At 41.8% G+C, this 13,157-nt stretch overlaps 1 protein-coding gene across 10 annotated transcripts in view; it reads left to right on the top strand.

Moving 5' to 3' along the window:
* Positions 1–13,157, top strand: part of SPEN (spen family transcriptional repressor) — a 67,390-nt gene that overhangs the window by 42,145 nt on the left and 12,088 nt on the right. For 6 of the 10 annotated variants that reach the window (XM_075171917.1, XM_075171918.1, XM_075171921.1 and 3 more), the window contains 7 exons: positions 2,107–2,267; positions 3,494–3,694; positions 4,561–4,712; positions 7,189–7,314; positions 7,895–8,008; positions 9,204–9,317; positions 10,972–11,072. In XM_075171917.1, the coding sequence (XP_075028018.1) occupies positions 2,107–2,267; positions 3,494–3,694; positions 4,561–4,712; positions 7,189–7,314; positions 7,895–8,008; positions 9,204–9,317; positions 10,972–11,072 (969 nt within the window). The remainder of the gene's footprint in view (positions 1–2,106; positions 2,268–3,493; positions 3,695–4,560; positions 4,713–7,188; positions 7,315–7,894; positions 8,009–9,203; positions 9,318–10,971; positions 11,073–13,157) is intronic. The other 4 variants (XM_075171922.1, XM_075171923.1, XM_075171924.1 and 1 more) reach the window with 1 other exon arrangement.

Here is a 13,157-nt window from a genome sequence, read left to right on the forward strand (position 1 = left end):
AACTTCAATTTAATGAGGACTTGAGGTGATGCAGCATTGCCAGAGTTAGCAGAAAGGTAGGAGGCAGAGGGAATGGGATAAATGGGCAAAAGATGAAAAGTGAATTGCAGGATGCTTCACTTTTAGCAATGAAATAGTTTATTAAAGAAGAGGGCATGAAAGCAGGTTGCACAAATGCAGGTGAGGCAAAAAGAAAGGCAGTTTACCAATTCGGAAGGAAAATAAGGCAGTGAACGGGTATCATGGTGGTAGGAAATTCAGAGCTGAGAAACACAAGGGACTAAACATTATTGTATATGAACTAACAGGTTGGGTGGTGCAGGGCAGCGAGTGTGTACCTGAGCCTGCCTCAGAAGAGGAGGGCGGGAGGAAGAGCTCAGGTTTTCGCTCCTTTTCTGGCATGGCTTTATTTGCTCTCCTCTCCCAAAGCGACGCTGAACTTCCTCTTCCGGGGACGGAGGAGGAGGAGGAGAGTGTGCGGGAAAGGCACCAACGTGTGAAGCGGCTCGATGTCAACTGGACGGGAGGGTTGTAAGGAGAGGGTGAGATTGGGAGGAGAGTTTCTCATGTTTATTACTACTTCTGCATTTTTGACCTTTTTGTTTGGTTTTGTCTTGGTCTGGCGTGTTTTTATATCCTCCTTCGATTGTTTGTAAGCATTTTGGGACAGAGATTGCCCTCTCTTTTGCGCCTCCAAATATAATGGGGACAGAGCCCAGGGGCTTTTAGTAACGTGCCACAGCTCTTGTTACACCAAGATGTTCACAAAAAAAAGCAGTTTTCTGGAATGTTTTAAGAAGAATGACTCTGTCGCTGTTACCCTGGCGTTATGTAAACTGTACGCCCGCAAAAAAGGAGTGTAGTAGAAGAGGTCACAAAATCAAATCATGAAAATGATTAGAAGCCTGAAATGGTTTCCCTGAGAAAAGACTAGAAAAAGTTAAATGGTTTAATGTAAAGCGGGAATATAAGAAGCCTATGAAATAATTTAAGAGATGAAAAAGATGAACTTGCTTATCGTTTTTCTGATACGATGTAGAGAGGAACATAAAAATTAAATCGAAAGCAGCGAATTTAAAACTGATGGGATTATTTTTGCACGTGGCAGATCTCCCCCCTCCAGCCTCCGAGTTAAAATTCCAGCAGAATTTTTTAGAAGGCTGCTTGTGTAATGGAGAATGAGAGTCTCCAGGGTTATGTCAGACAAAATTATTTTTAGCGATGTTATAAGCCCTCGTGCCTCGGGGAAGAAATCAGCCACTGAAGAAGATGACGTGTCCCCACTGGGCAAGCTTCAATAACATTATTCTCTGTATTTCTTACTCTCCTGTGAAGCATCTAACAATCTGCACCGTCAAGAGTTGGTGGACTAGATTGACTCCCTCTATGATCTAATATGCAAATCCTGTTCTGCCATAATTATTGTTTATAAAAGATGTTCTCGGGTCTGAATTCTTCATACCCTGAAGTTGGCCGTCGAGGCAGAGCTTGTAAACAGTGTTTGCCGGTTCGTACATGGCCTAGGTTATTCTTGAGCAAAGACCTGCTGTGATTTTCTCACACGAGGTTTTCGTATCATCAGAGGTATGGATCTTCTTTAAAAGATGTGCAGGAGGCAATAAGGAGAACTCTAGGGTCGACTCTCGGATTGACAGCGGCGCCTGAGAGCACGATAATATTTCTTTTTTGTACATGAGAGTGCTGGGAGGGATTTTTAGGCTTCAGCAGACCTGTGAACTCTCTCTGTATTTCTCCAGTCTTCCCACACAGCTCCTAAGCTGATACAACATTGTATTACACTTAATTAAATCTCCGCTATTGTCACGGCGCGTAACAGGATCTGTCTGACATTTTACCCATATTCTGTTTCCTTGACTGTCTCCTCTGAAGGCTCTGTAGGAGAATATTTGTAGAATGACTTAAATTCCTGCGTGTAACTGGGCTGTGTTACAGAAACCGGGTTTTCTGCATCAAGCAAAGGAGAGAGAAGGGCCTGTAGACGAGCAAAAACTCTGCTGTTTTGCTTTTTAATTAAAATACCCGTGGCTCTTTGGTGGCTCTGCATCTCTGTGCACTCATCTGTCGTTTCCTTCATGCCGTTTATAGCAGTGACTCCAGCAGCAGCTCGAGCGACGAGTCCCCAGCACGGTCAGTTCAGTCGACAGCCGTCCCAGCGCCTGCATCCCAGCTGCTTCCATCTCTGGAGAAAGATGAACCCCGGAAAAGTTTTGGGATCAAGGTTCAAAATCTTCCAGTGCGCTCAACAGGTAAATTCACTTGGGAAAGTGAAATAGAGGAAAAAAGGAATAGGAAGCAGGTTAGGGACTGGTTAAATAACCTTTATCGTGTCTTTGACATGGAAGCCACGTGCTGCCTCCGAGGCCGGGATTCTCTCTCTGCTCCTGCCTCGGTTCTTGTGTGACGGTGGGAAAATTGCTTAATTGGTGACCATCTGTGAGAAATCCTGCAGGCCCCTAGCTCGAGTCCTTGGGCTTGAGCACTTACAGCTACTGGGGCTGGTGCTTTGAAACAGGAGCGTGGATTTCCCTGGGGAAAAGCCTGAAGCGTCTCAAATTTTTTGCTTAAAACTTGGACCATTTATTTTTGCCATGCCTCAGTTTCTTTTTTAATACAAAAACTTCAGGGTTTTCTGTTGCAGCGTTGAGTGCTGTAAAACCCCCGTGAGCATATTCGTAATGGCGTTGAATATTGCGTGGTAAATAATGCAAGAAACCACACACTGAGGAGTGCACACAATCACTCTGTTCCCTGTGCTGAATGCAGGAGAGATCCCACAGAAAAAAACAGCATGGGATCATTTGTAAAACAGTTGTAACATAATTCATGGATACAAAGGCACTGGCTGAATTAAAATAATGTGTATTAACTTTGTGAGCAGCATACGTCACAATGTTAATATTCTTTCTATAGATTTTATTTCTGTAATATTCCTTGAAGTGACGTGACGCCGAGGTAAATGCTCCACAGATCCCAGGCAGATTGTGTGGTCGTGGGTCAGATTTTGCAAAATCTCATTGATCTGCCTAGTTCTCTTTCTGAATTGACTGACCTGAATGCCGTATAACTTTGATCTCCGTTCCAGGTGCCTCATCCCATCTTTGGAAAACTGCTCTACGCAGTGTCCGTGTGGGATTATTAATGAAGCAACACTGTTTATTTCTTCTTCATCTTGAATTGGATGTCTCTTAGAAGTAATAACCATACACTGCTAGCTTTAGTGATGTAAAACCTTGCATGTGTAGTTTCTTGGGTTTAAAAATCAAGGCAAAGAGAAAGATCAGCCAGAAGCTTTTGACATAGGCAAAATTAACATCCAAAATTAAAAAGGCACTTCTGTGAACACTGAGATTCAGGTCGAAATGGGTGAAGTCACGTTTCAGAAGGAAGATCAGGTTTCTTCATGTCTTTGACGGTGCTATTAAATTGGTAAAAAATACGGTTTTATAGTACTAATGTTTATTTGTTGGTTTAGATACAAGCCTTAAAGACGGACTTTTCCACGAATTCAAGAAGTACGGAAAGGTGACGTCGGTGCAGATTCACGGGGCTTCTGAGGAACGGTATGGGCTGGTGTTCTTCCGACAGCAGGAGGACCAGGAAAAAGCACTGAATGCCTCAAAAGGAAAACTTTTCTTTGGCATGCAGATCGAAGTCACGGCCTGGATAGGACCAGGTAAGGTCCATGCCCTTCTTGCGCTGGACGCGTGACCGCTCTGGGTGTATTCATGGGCTGTTGTAAAGAAGCAGCATAGGAGTAAGAAATGTTAAAACTGCCTTTCTGCAGAAACATAATTTAAAGAAACTGGGAAATATGCCAGAACGAATTCCAGAGCAAGAGGAGTGGATGCTCTTAGGTCAAACAGGGAGAGTTCCAGTCTGAAACCTCAAAGGAAACCTGCCATTCTCTCAGACAGTGGGATCTGCTGGCTGCTGGAAGAAACAATCTCATCTTCCATGTCTCAGCGGAGCAGAAGCCAGTGGGTGGTGTAAGCATAGCACTGAGTCCTCACAGTCTTGGTTTTTCTGCTTTTAATTAAAACAGCTAACGATGGCTGCATTTTTGAGGCTAAGGCAGCATAGCCCGAACAACCAACCAGTGAAAACTATAGCACTGAGCACGTGGTTGTCAGTCTGTACTTCAGTTGCTTGTTTAAAAATTGATTTGTGAAAACAAGCTTCTTCCGTGTGCTGTTCCCCCCCAAGTACAGTGAAGCCTTATTTGAATTCATGGTAGGCATTAATATTTAGCAGAAAAAAATTTCTAGAGAAGCAGTTGGAGTATGCAGCTACTTTTCACCTGAGGATGCTCAAATTGTTCAGCACTCACCCAGTGGTGTGATGCAGAGTTTTGAAATTCCATGTAAATAACACAATTCACAAGTGTAGTAGTGTGTATTTTTGTCAAAGACATTGGTTACTCTCATTCAGATCCTATCTGCTCATCAGGAAGTAGACTCGAACAAACAAATCGACGTGAACTGAACCCACATGAAAAACACCTCCGTGCATTACAAATTTCTTGCTCTCTTTTGCTTCTAGAAACAGAAAGCGAGAATGAATTTCGTCCTTTGGATGAAAGGATAGATGAATTTCACCCGAAAGCAACAAGAACTCTCTTCATTGGCAATCTGGAGAAAACCACCACCTACCATGACCTTCGCAACATCTTTCAGCGCTTTGGTGGAATAGTGGTATGTGAATTCTCTGTACTACGTAGGGTGTCATTGCCCGTACAGACCTGTAAAATGCTACGAGCGGTGGTAAATCATAGTGTCGATGACAGCTAATTCAGTCTTCATATAATAATCTGAGTCATTCATCTTGCTGGAATATACCCGAAAGCTTTTCTTTGTGTTTAGAGTGAAATCTTAGCACATGTGTATCGAGGGGATATCTTAACGGTAGAAACAGTCCTAGGAGCATTTACCAGAAATGCATCTTCTGCTAGCTCAGAGCGTTTGCAGAAAAGCCTAACTAGGTAGTTGGGATGTAAATATGCCTGGTGTTATTTTCACGTTGAATCAGTACAGCTCTATGAAGTCTCAGTTTCCTGTTGATTTCTGAAACAAAGGGTTTAGTTGCTGCGTGTGGAAGTAGCCATCAGCTGTCGCAGTCTCTGCCCTGACGATAGGGCAGAAGAGGCGCAGAGCAGATGGGTTTGTGATGACACATGTGGGATTTGGGTTTTCAGCTGAGCAGGTGTATCTGAACGAGATAGAGCAGCAGTCAGCCCCTTCTCCTCTCCTCATGCCACTTTCTATCAAGTCGTATCAATATTGCATTTAAATCATTAGGCCAGGGCTATAGAAGTCTAACAGTTGTATAAATCTCCCTGTTTACTTCTGTTTTCCCAGATGAAGAGCTCTTGGGTGAGACCATATCAAACTGCTGCCTTGTCCCTAAATTTATACTGCATTTAAGAGAAATCTTCCAGAAAAGTGACTGTCCACAGTCCGTTTAATTAATTGAATCTGGGCTTCAGCACCGATAGTTTTATATACTCACTGGTAGCTGTGGCTGCTTATGAACATGCTGTGCCTTATTCGTTCTGTTCTGAAATATTTTTGTAATTGTTGAGGTGTCAGTCACACATACCAGGAACCCCATACGTACTTCCTCCCAAAAAGAAGGGGAGGCGTGCTTATATATATATGATGGGGCCAAGTACAAAATTTACATTTTATGATGTCTGGCAGCTCTTCTGCATCCAGTCTCTGCTGTATCCTTGACATCAACACTGATTTATGAATTCACACAGTGTCTGTGGCTTAAACCCTTTTCTAATGTTATACCAGCAGAGCTGTCCTGATAGAGATGCTTATCAGTAGTAGTGCACTGTCTTGTAAATTGGCTTTTCTGTGAAATAGTGCTGTCCTGTCAACATTATTAATTGGTCAGAATTTGGCAGCAGTGCTGCCTTGCACGGTTTCCATGAAAACTTACAAGCTCAGGTGCAAAAGGGACCAGCTTTATAACCTTTCCGATGGGTAATGAGCAAAGTAATGATATTTTATTGGCCTGTCAGAAGGAATTGCTTGCCCAGGGTGAGTGGTCAAGTACAATTTGCCATGGTTGCAGTCGTGCTACTTCAGACACTTGGAAACGTAGTCCTCTATTAGTATTCCACTTAAATCATTAGGCCAGGGCTATAGAAGTCTAATAGTTGTATAAATCTCCCTGTTTACTTCTGTTTTCCCAGATAAAGAGCTCTTGGGTAAGACCGTATCAAACCGCTGCCTTGTCCCTAAATTTATTAACCATGAAATTAGTCTCTCCTGGATGTTGGAACATTTGTGCTTAAATTCGTGTGCTGGCGTTGGCATGTAGCTCACAAAGGAAGCTTGTGCTATTTAAACAAATAAAGCGAAACTCTCCACCTTCTATTTTCAGCTCGGAATGAATCATAATATCATGAGTTTGTTCAGAGGCTTTCGGTACATTTGCCAGTACTAGTGCCGAGCTTGAATGTTAACCAAATGTCAACTCCAAGCTTGCTGGGTTTTTTAAATCGATTAAAATCAGCCTTTATTAGGCTTTCGTAGCTTTCTTGTGACTGCACTTACTTTTGAATGGCCTGGTGGTGGCTTAGGACCAAATACCAGCAGCGATGGAAGTCGAGGATCTTTTTTGCCTTTGCCTTGTCAGTGCCAAGTTGGTTCAAGAGACGAGTCCAGCATCACTTTCTGTTTCTAGGAACAGGATGGATCATGTTTATTTGGAAAAGAAACCCCGCTTGCCTCTTGGCTCAGAAATGAGGATCGGAGCAGGTTGTTTCCTTTTGAGCCTTTGCGAGCGAAAATTAATCTGTATTTCTTTGATTCTGAGTTGTCTTCTTCTTGACATAGTATTAACAAACTAAAGCCACTGTTTGTTGATCAAGTCAGGCTTACTTCTGCAGGGTTGAATTTCAAATCTGCATTATGAAGAGCTTTCCCTGCGTCAGTAAGGATTTGGTTTTGCCATTGAATGAGATACAGCAGAACAGTGAAGTTTTTAACTGCCTACTATGGCTTAAATCCTCTCTCTGAAGAAAATATTAATTAAAGAATGCTTGCTGTGCCATGTGTCTCTCTCAAAAAAAAGTCCATTTAGATCTAATTGACATTGTCAAATGTCCTTTCAGCCTGTTTCTGACTGTCGATTGTTCTGTTTTGTGTTTTTCCCCAGGATATTGACATTAAGAAAGTGAACGGTGTTCCTCAGTACGCATTTCTGCAGTACTGTGATATTGCAAGCGTGTGTAAAGCAATTAAGAAGATGGATGGGGAATATCTTGGAAATAACCGGCTCAAGGTAAAGAAATCCTCCCGTGGACTGTATCCTTCTCCCTGTTACTTTCATTTACAGCATCGTAGGCTATTTTGCAGCAGCATCGTTTATGGAGGAAAGGTGTTTTTTAATGCGTAGATCAGATTAGAGCGTGATGCTTTCAACCACCACCATATTTAGGATTAATCAACATTTTTGTTGGCTGTCTCAGCAAGGAGCCCCAGGATTGAGTAGACTGGGAGACTGGCGTTCCCTGGCCTTGAAGGTCCGCGCCTGGCGAGGCCGTGCTGGGAAGCTGTACCAGTACTGATGATAAACAGAGGCTGTCAGTCCCCAGAGCTGTCAACCTGTCACTTTTCAGAAGCATTCCAACTGTAGAAGAAACAAATGTTTTCAAACACTGTATTTGTTTAAGCATGCAGAATTATTTTCATTAATTGCTCTTTGATTTTTGTCTTGCTTGCACCTGCGCAAGATGCTAATTTTAGAAAATCGGTAGAAATGACTAGCTTTCTTCAAATAACTCTTTAATTAGGCGTGCTCTGTTCAGTTAGTTTAACGCTTGTGAATTGTACTGATGGAAGTTTTGCCCTTTTGTGTTCAGCTGGGTTTTGGAAAGAGCATGCCTACAAACTGCGTGTGGTTAGATGGTCTTTCTACAAACGTTACGGATCAGTATTTAACTCGACATTTCTGCCGATACGGGCCTGTGGTAAAGGTAGGTGGGAGGCTTTGGCGTGTGGTTTGAAGTTGTTACTGTCTTCCTTTCTTCCCATCCTGTCCTTTCAACCCCGACTGTCCAGGGCTTTATAGCTCAGGTAGAGAAATTCTCTCTGGGGTGTAATTTGGCCAACAGGGCTCTGTAGCTTTGCATCCTGTTGATCCGATACGTAAAGCAGTCGCTTCTGGTGCTTCGAAAATGAAAAAAAGTATTTTGAATGAGCCGAGATAATGAATATTGGAAACCATTTGTTGCTCTTGTGCAGTACAGTCTCTCCCCAACAAAATTTCTTTAGAAGGCTAACATTGGAGGAACAGCAGTCTAATTACGTAGTTACTCTCATGCATGCTAATTACATAATTAGACATAACTGTATTTTTTTTCATCAGACCAAGAAAAAAGACTTTTTAAAAGCAGCTAGGATAGTCACGCTGACAAAAGGACGTGAAAGAAGAGAGAAAGTCAATGATTGTGCAACATACCCGTATCGCACAGGGGGAATGCGTTACCTGCCCCGCTGTGGGCCGGTGCTAGAGATTTATGCACGTGCTTAAACTTAAGCGTGTGAGTTGTCCCGTGTATTTCTGCTGGACATTGATGTGCTTGAAGTTAAGCAACGTGTGTAAATCTTCGCAGGATCAGGGTCTTGCCTCCTTAAAGGATTTTTGTGGGTTTGTGTTGCAGCTTTGACATTCTTTATTGTAGCTGTTGTTGCTTGAATAATAAGTTTATGTTGCTAAAGGAAGCTAATATTTGGAAATTGGGCGTTTAGCAACTGACAAGTGGTACTGCAGACTGTGATAACAAAAACTGTTTCCATTTTGGGATTAAATGTTCCCTTTACCTTTTTTCCCCCCTAAAACACATTGGAGATTTTTCAAAAAACTAAAAGTAAACAAAGAGAAATGACAAAACTCAGTCACCAAAGAAAAAAATTAAAAGTAAAATACAGAAAAACAAAATAAAGGCATAATATACCTCAAGCCACAATATCCACAATTCAAAGCAGTCCCGTGTCCTTTTATCGTCTCTTCATTACAATATGCCTCATCAGAAAAGCCTGGAAATTTACCTTGCTAAAAATTATTTTCTTACTGGTATCCTCATGACTTAGGATTTTGTTGGGACTGACATTAAGTCCTGTGGATGAGGCTCTTATTTGGTTTTTGTTTTGTTTTTTTGTTTTTTACAGGTGGTGTTTGACCGCTTAAAAGGCATGGCCCTGGTTCTCTACAATGAGATTGAATATGCACAAGCAGCTGTAAAAGAGACCAAGGGGAGGAAAATCGGTGGGAATAAAATTAAGGTGTGCAGAATGACCTCCAAAACAAACAAAAAAAAGAAAAACAAATTGTATTTAGGCCTTACCCCTTAAATGCTGGCATTTGCAGGCCGCCAGTCAAAAGGAATACTTAGCGGGACACGTATGTCCCAGACATCAAAGGCTGAAACTATTTTTTTTATACTCGGCTTATCAAGATGTTAGGGTATCTTGAACCGTTACTTATAAAGCCTTTTCCAGTATTCTGCCGTTTGTTTCACTGAACTTGTCTCTCTAAGCTCCTGAGTGTTGGTGTCCGTGTTACTACCTCATTTACCAAATCCAAGGCAGACTTTTGTCTGTTTTCAAGTTGGAAAAGTGAAATCTGAGGGTGTGAGTCCCTCCGGGATAACACATCGCTGCATTTCAGCTGCTCCGTGCTGATGTCCAGGCTCTTGACCTGGCCGAGGCCATCTGCGGTGGCTTGCACGCCGTGGTCGTGGGATACAGCAACCCAAGCATGCAATCTGCTCTTGCAATAGCAGCTCTTTCCTTGTAACAGATTTAAAAAAATAATAATTTAAAACGCTACTTAAAAAAATAGATAGAAAGTACTTTTTCCTGGAGCAACACTTAACATTTACAGGGATGTCTTGGATTTGGGTGAATGTGGTAATACCTGTTACGACTGTCCCATCAGTTCCACTAATTGGGGACGTGAGGTGTCAGCCAACCCTCTGAATTATCTTCCTCCTCCTCCTTTCTTCTCTCCTAAAGAGTGGGTAATGATTTCAAGCATGATCTCTCATCTGGTGTATTAACCTAGCAACTTCACACCCGTTGGGGTTAGGAGTTGGATATACTGTAGTTTCTAAGCGTGGTGGTTGAATATAAGTAGCCTTTATATGCAGTAAAATGCGTGGTCATTTAAAAGTTTCGTATCTTGTGTTTGTGGGTCTTGCTACTTAGCGACTTTGGAATAAGCAGCACCCATGATGCATGTACGTCTGTGCTCCACTGCTGTGGTTATACAAATGTCTAGGCTGATTTAAAAAAAAAAAGAGGAACTAGAATGTTAAAAACACTGCATTATGTGGCATACACGTAGCTAAATCCATTCTAATCCTTAATTTTTTGCATCAGCTATGCCGTTAGCTTCTCAATATTGTCACCCTTGGCTAGAAAACGTCAACTCTTGGAGTAGCTAGAAAAGGGAGCTGCAATTCAGGAGGCTTGGTTCCTTTCCCGTCCCTGCTGTTGCCTTGCTGTGTAACCCTGGGCAAATAACGTGGAGTCTGAAATAGATGAATACTACTGACCTGCTCTAGCACTGCGTTGAGATGAAAGGGACTTTGGAACTGTAATTGGAGTCGTAGTATTAAAAACGTCAATACCACGATAACAATGTGTATTTTTCTTGCTGGTTTACTGAACAGAAGCCTCTGTTCTGGCAGCTACTACAACATACCCCAGTAAGGAGGTAGTTATATAGCTCCACGCAGCTGCACTGAGTTAAGAGAGAAAGGTCTTTATTCCTGGGGATGTGTAGGCCAGTCCTGAGAAGCATTTGACTGTTTTTTTGTTAAATATTATCATCCCCGATTTCAGTTCTGCTCCCATCATCAGACTCTGCAGCAGACAGTGAAATGTCAAAATGGATGTTACTCACACTGAACGTGATTTATCCTTTATTTTTCAGGTGGACTTTGCAAATCGAGAAAGTCAGTTGGCATTTTATCATTCCATGGAGAAAACGGGTCAAGATATCAGAGACTTTTATGAAATGCTGGCCGAAAGAAGGCATGTGTCAATATCTTTATTACAGTCTTTTACTTTTCCAGCATCGTCTTAAGTGCAATTAAACTTTCTTCAGGCCGTAATTATTAAAAAAACACTTGTTTTTGTTCCTCTCAACTTTATCCTTCTTTTTAAAGTTTTATTAACAGCATTTTAGCATATTTTTAATGTCTTTTACCTTTTCAATATTTTTTTTTAAACAAATATAGGTGGTCAGACTTAAACCGTCCAGATTAAAGTAGACAGGATATCACACATCTGAAGTGTAGTCGGTTACTGAAATTCACACTTAGGTGGAGGTTTCGGCCGTCTGCGTGCTCTATATATTTAGTATCCGGTTACTGTGATGGGTCACCAGGACACAGTTGTGAGTCATTCATCATTTCTTAGGAATGCAAAGAATAGCTTCTCTGTAATGCCTTCCCATACCCTCAAGAGAAATGTATATGTTAACGGGTGTATATATAGTCTGATAAACTACTGCTGCTCATCTGCTGAGCAGAGAATAAAATTTGGTCTTCCACCTACCCCTTTTCAACAGTTCAGTTTGTTAACTTGATAAAATAATAAAATACGAGTGAGGCTGCAATATTTTTTTTTGCTGTTTGACATGAAAAATGTGTTCTGTGTCGATGTCCTTCTGCAGCATCTGTCATGACGGTGTCTGGCCATTTTGCACATGCTGCAAAGGCTTGTGTTCTCCCTGCATGGCCACTTATCTCTGCAGACCCTGGCTGCGAGCAGCCTGGCACAGCAGCGCTCTGCATTTTGTGCTTTTTTTTCTCCCATGGCTGAATAAACATCCGTGGTTTTATTGCTAATGACTACGGTGAAGGCTGAAAAGGGAAGCATTTTCTTTTTGTGTGGGTGCATTTTTATTACCTTCAGAGGCTGGCTTAATCGTTAGGGTTCTGGTTTACCTATGAATAAGCCCAGCGTGACACTGATTGTACCTGGGCGCTGGATAAATTAAATGTTTTTTGCAGCAAAATAGATTGGTCTAACATATATGCAAAATTGCCAGTTTTAAAAGCAAAGAGGGTTTGGAAATTGGCAATCAGGATTTGCATAATGGCAATAAATGTGTGCGTTCCCCAGTCCTTGCCAGATGTTGTGATGTGCCAGCAAGCAGTCAGTAATGATTTCCTCTGAACTACACCAAATTCAGGAAAGCGAAGTGCGTTATCGGGTGTCTTTTAATGCACAGGAGTCAGCTGGGCTTGTCTTCACCATGAAATAATTCTGAGTAGAACACTGATTTCTGGAACAACGTGATACATGGGTACACGTTAGTCTTTTTTTTTCTTTTCTGTCATTATGCTTGCACAGTCATTAGGAGATGCTTAGGAATAATGAATCACGGAGTGATTGAGCGAGCTCTGCAGTGAGTCTTGTAATACTGCATCTTCTAGTCCTCCTCCGAGCTCCTCCTGGCACTTCATGGTCCCTTGCAATGATGCTAAGATCTGCACTAACTAGGTTCTCCTAGTTGTGCTAGGTTGTAGTTGTAGCCAGTCTAAATAGGACCCAAAGGGGAAAAAAAAACACAAAAAACCCAAACAAAAACCATGATTAATTTTTTTCACTTCGCAGCTGCCTTTCACAACGTCCCACTTCGCTTACAGAATGAGGTTTTTGTCTTCCCTGTTTTGTTTCTTTGTGTTCTTTTTCAACTTTGTACATTTCTGAAAATGTGGAAGCTGTCGGCTTTTAACATAAAACATAAACTGTGCAGCCAAATAAACGTCTGTGAAATAGAGTGTGCAAAACACTCTGTAATGGTGGAGAATTGGAGCACCAGCTCTATGCCACCCCTCTGCCAAAGAGGCCTGTTCAGTGTTATAAATGGCTTATCTTTGCTGTTTGGAGGTATTGAGATAATAATACTAATTGCTTGACTTACTTGTGAATGCTTCCCATGAATTCACCTGATCTCATAAACAACCTGGTTTTTTTTTCTTGACTTGGTCTTACTGTAAATAGGCATGCATGTCATAGGCAGCGAAAGAGCTAATTTTGGAATTAAATGGTCACTTACAGGGTTTAGGATTTTAAAAGAAATCTTACTACCACTTTACTGCTTAGTAA

This window comes from Calonectris borealis, chromosome 23, assembly GCF_964195595.1.
Source record: "Calonectris borealis chromosome 23, bCalBor7.hap1.2, whole genome shotgun sequence".
Classification (NCBI taxonomy): Eukaryota; Metazoa; Chordata; class Aves; order Procellariiformes; family Procellariidae; genus Calonectris; species Calonectris borealis.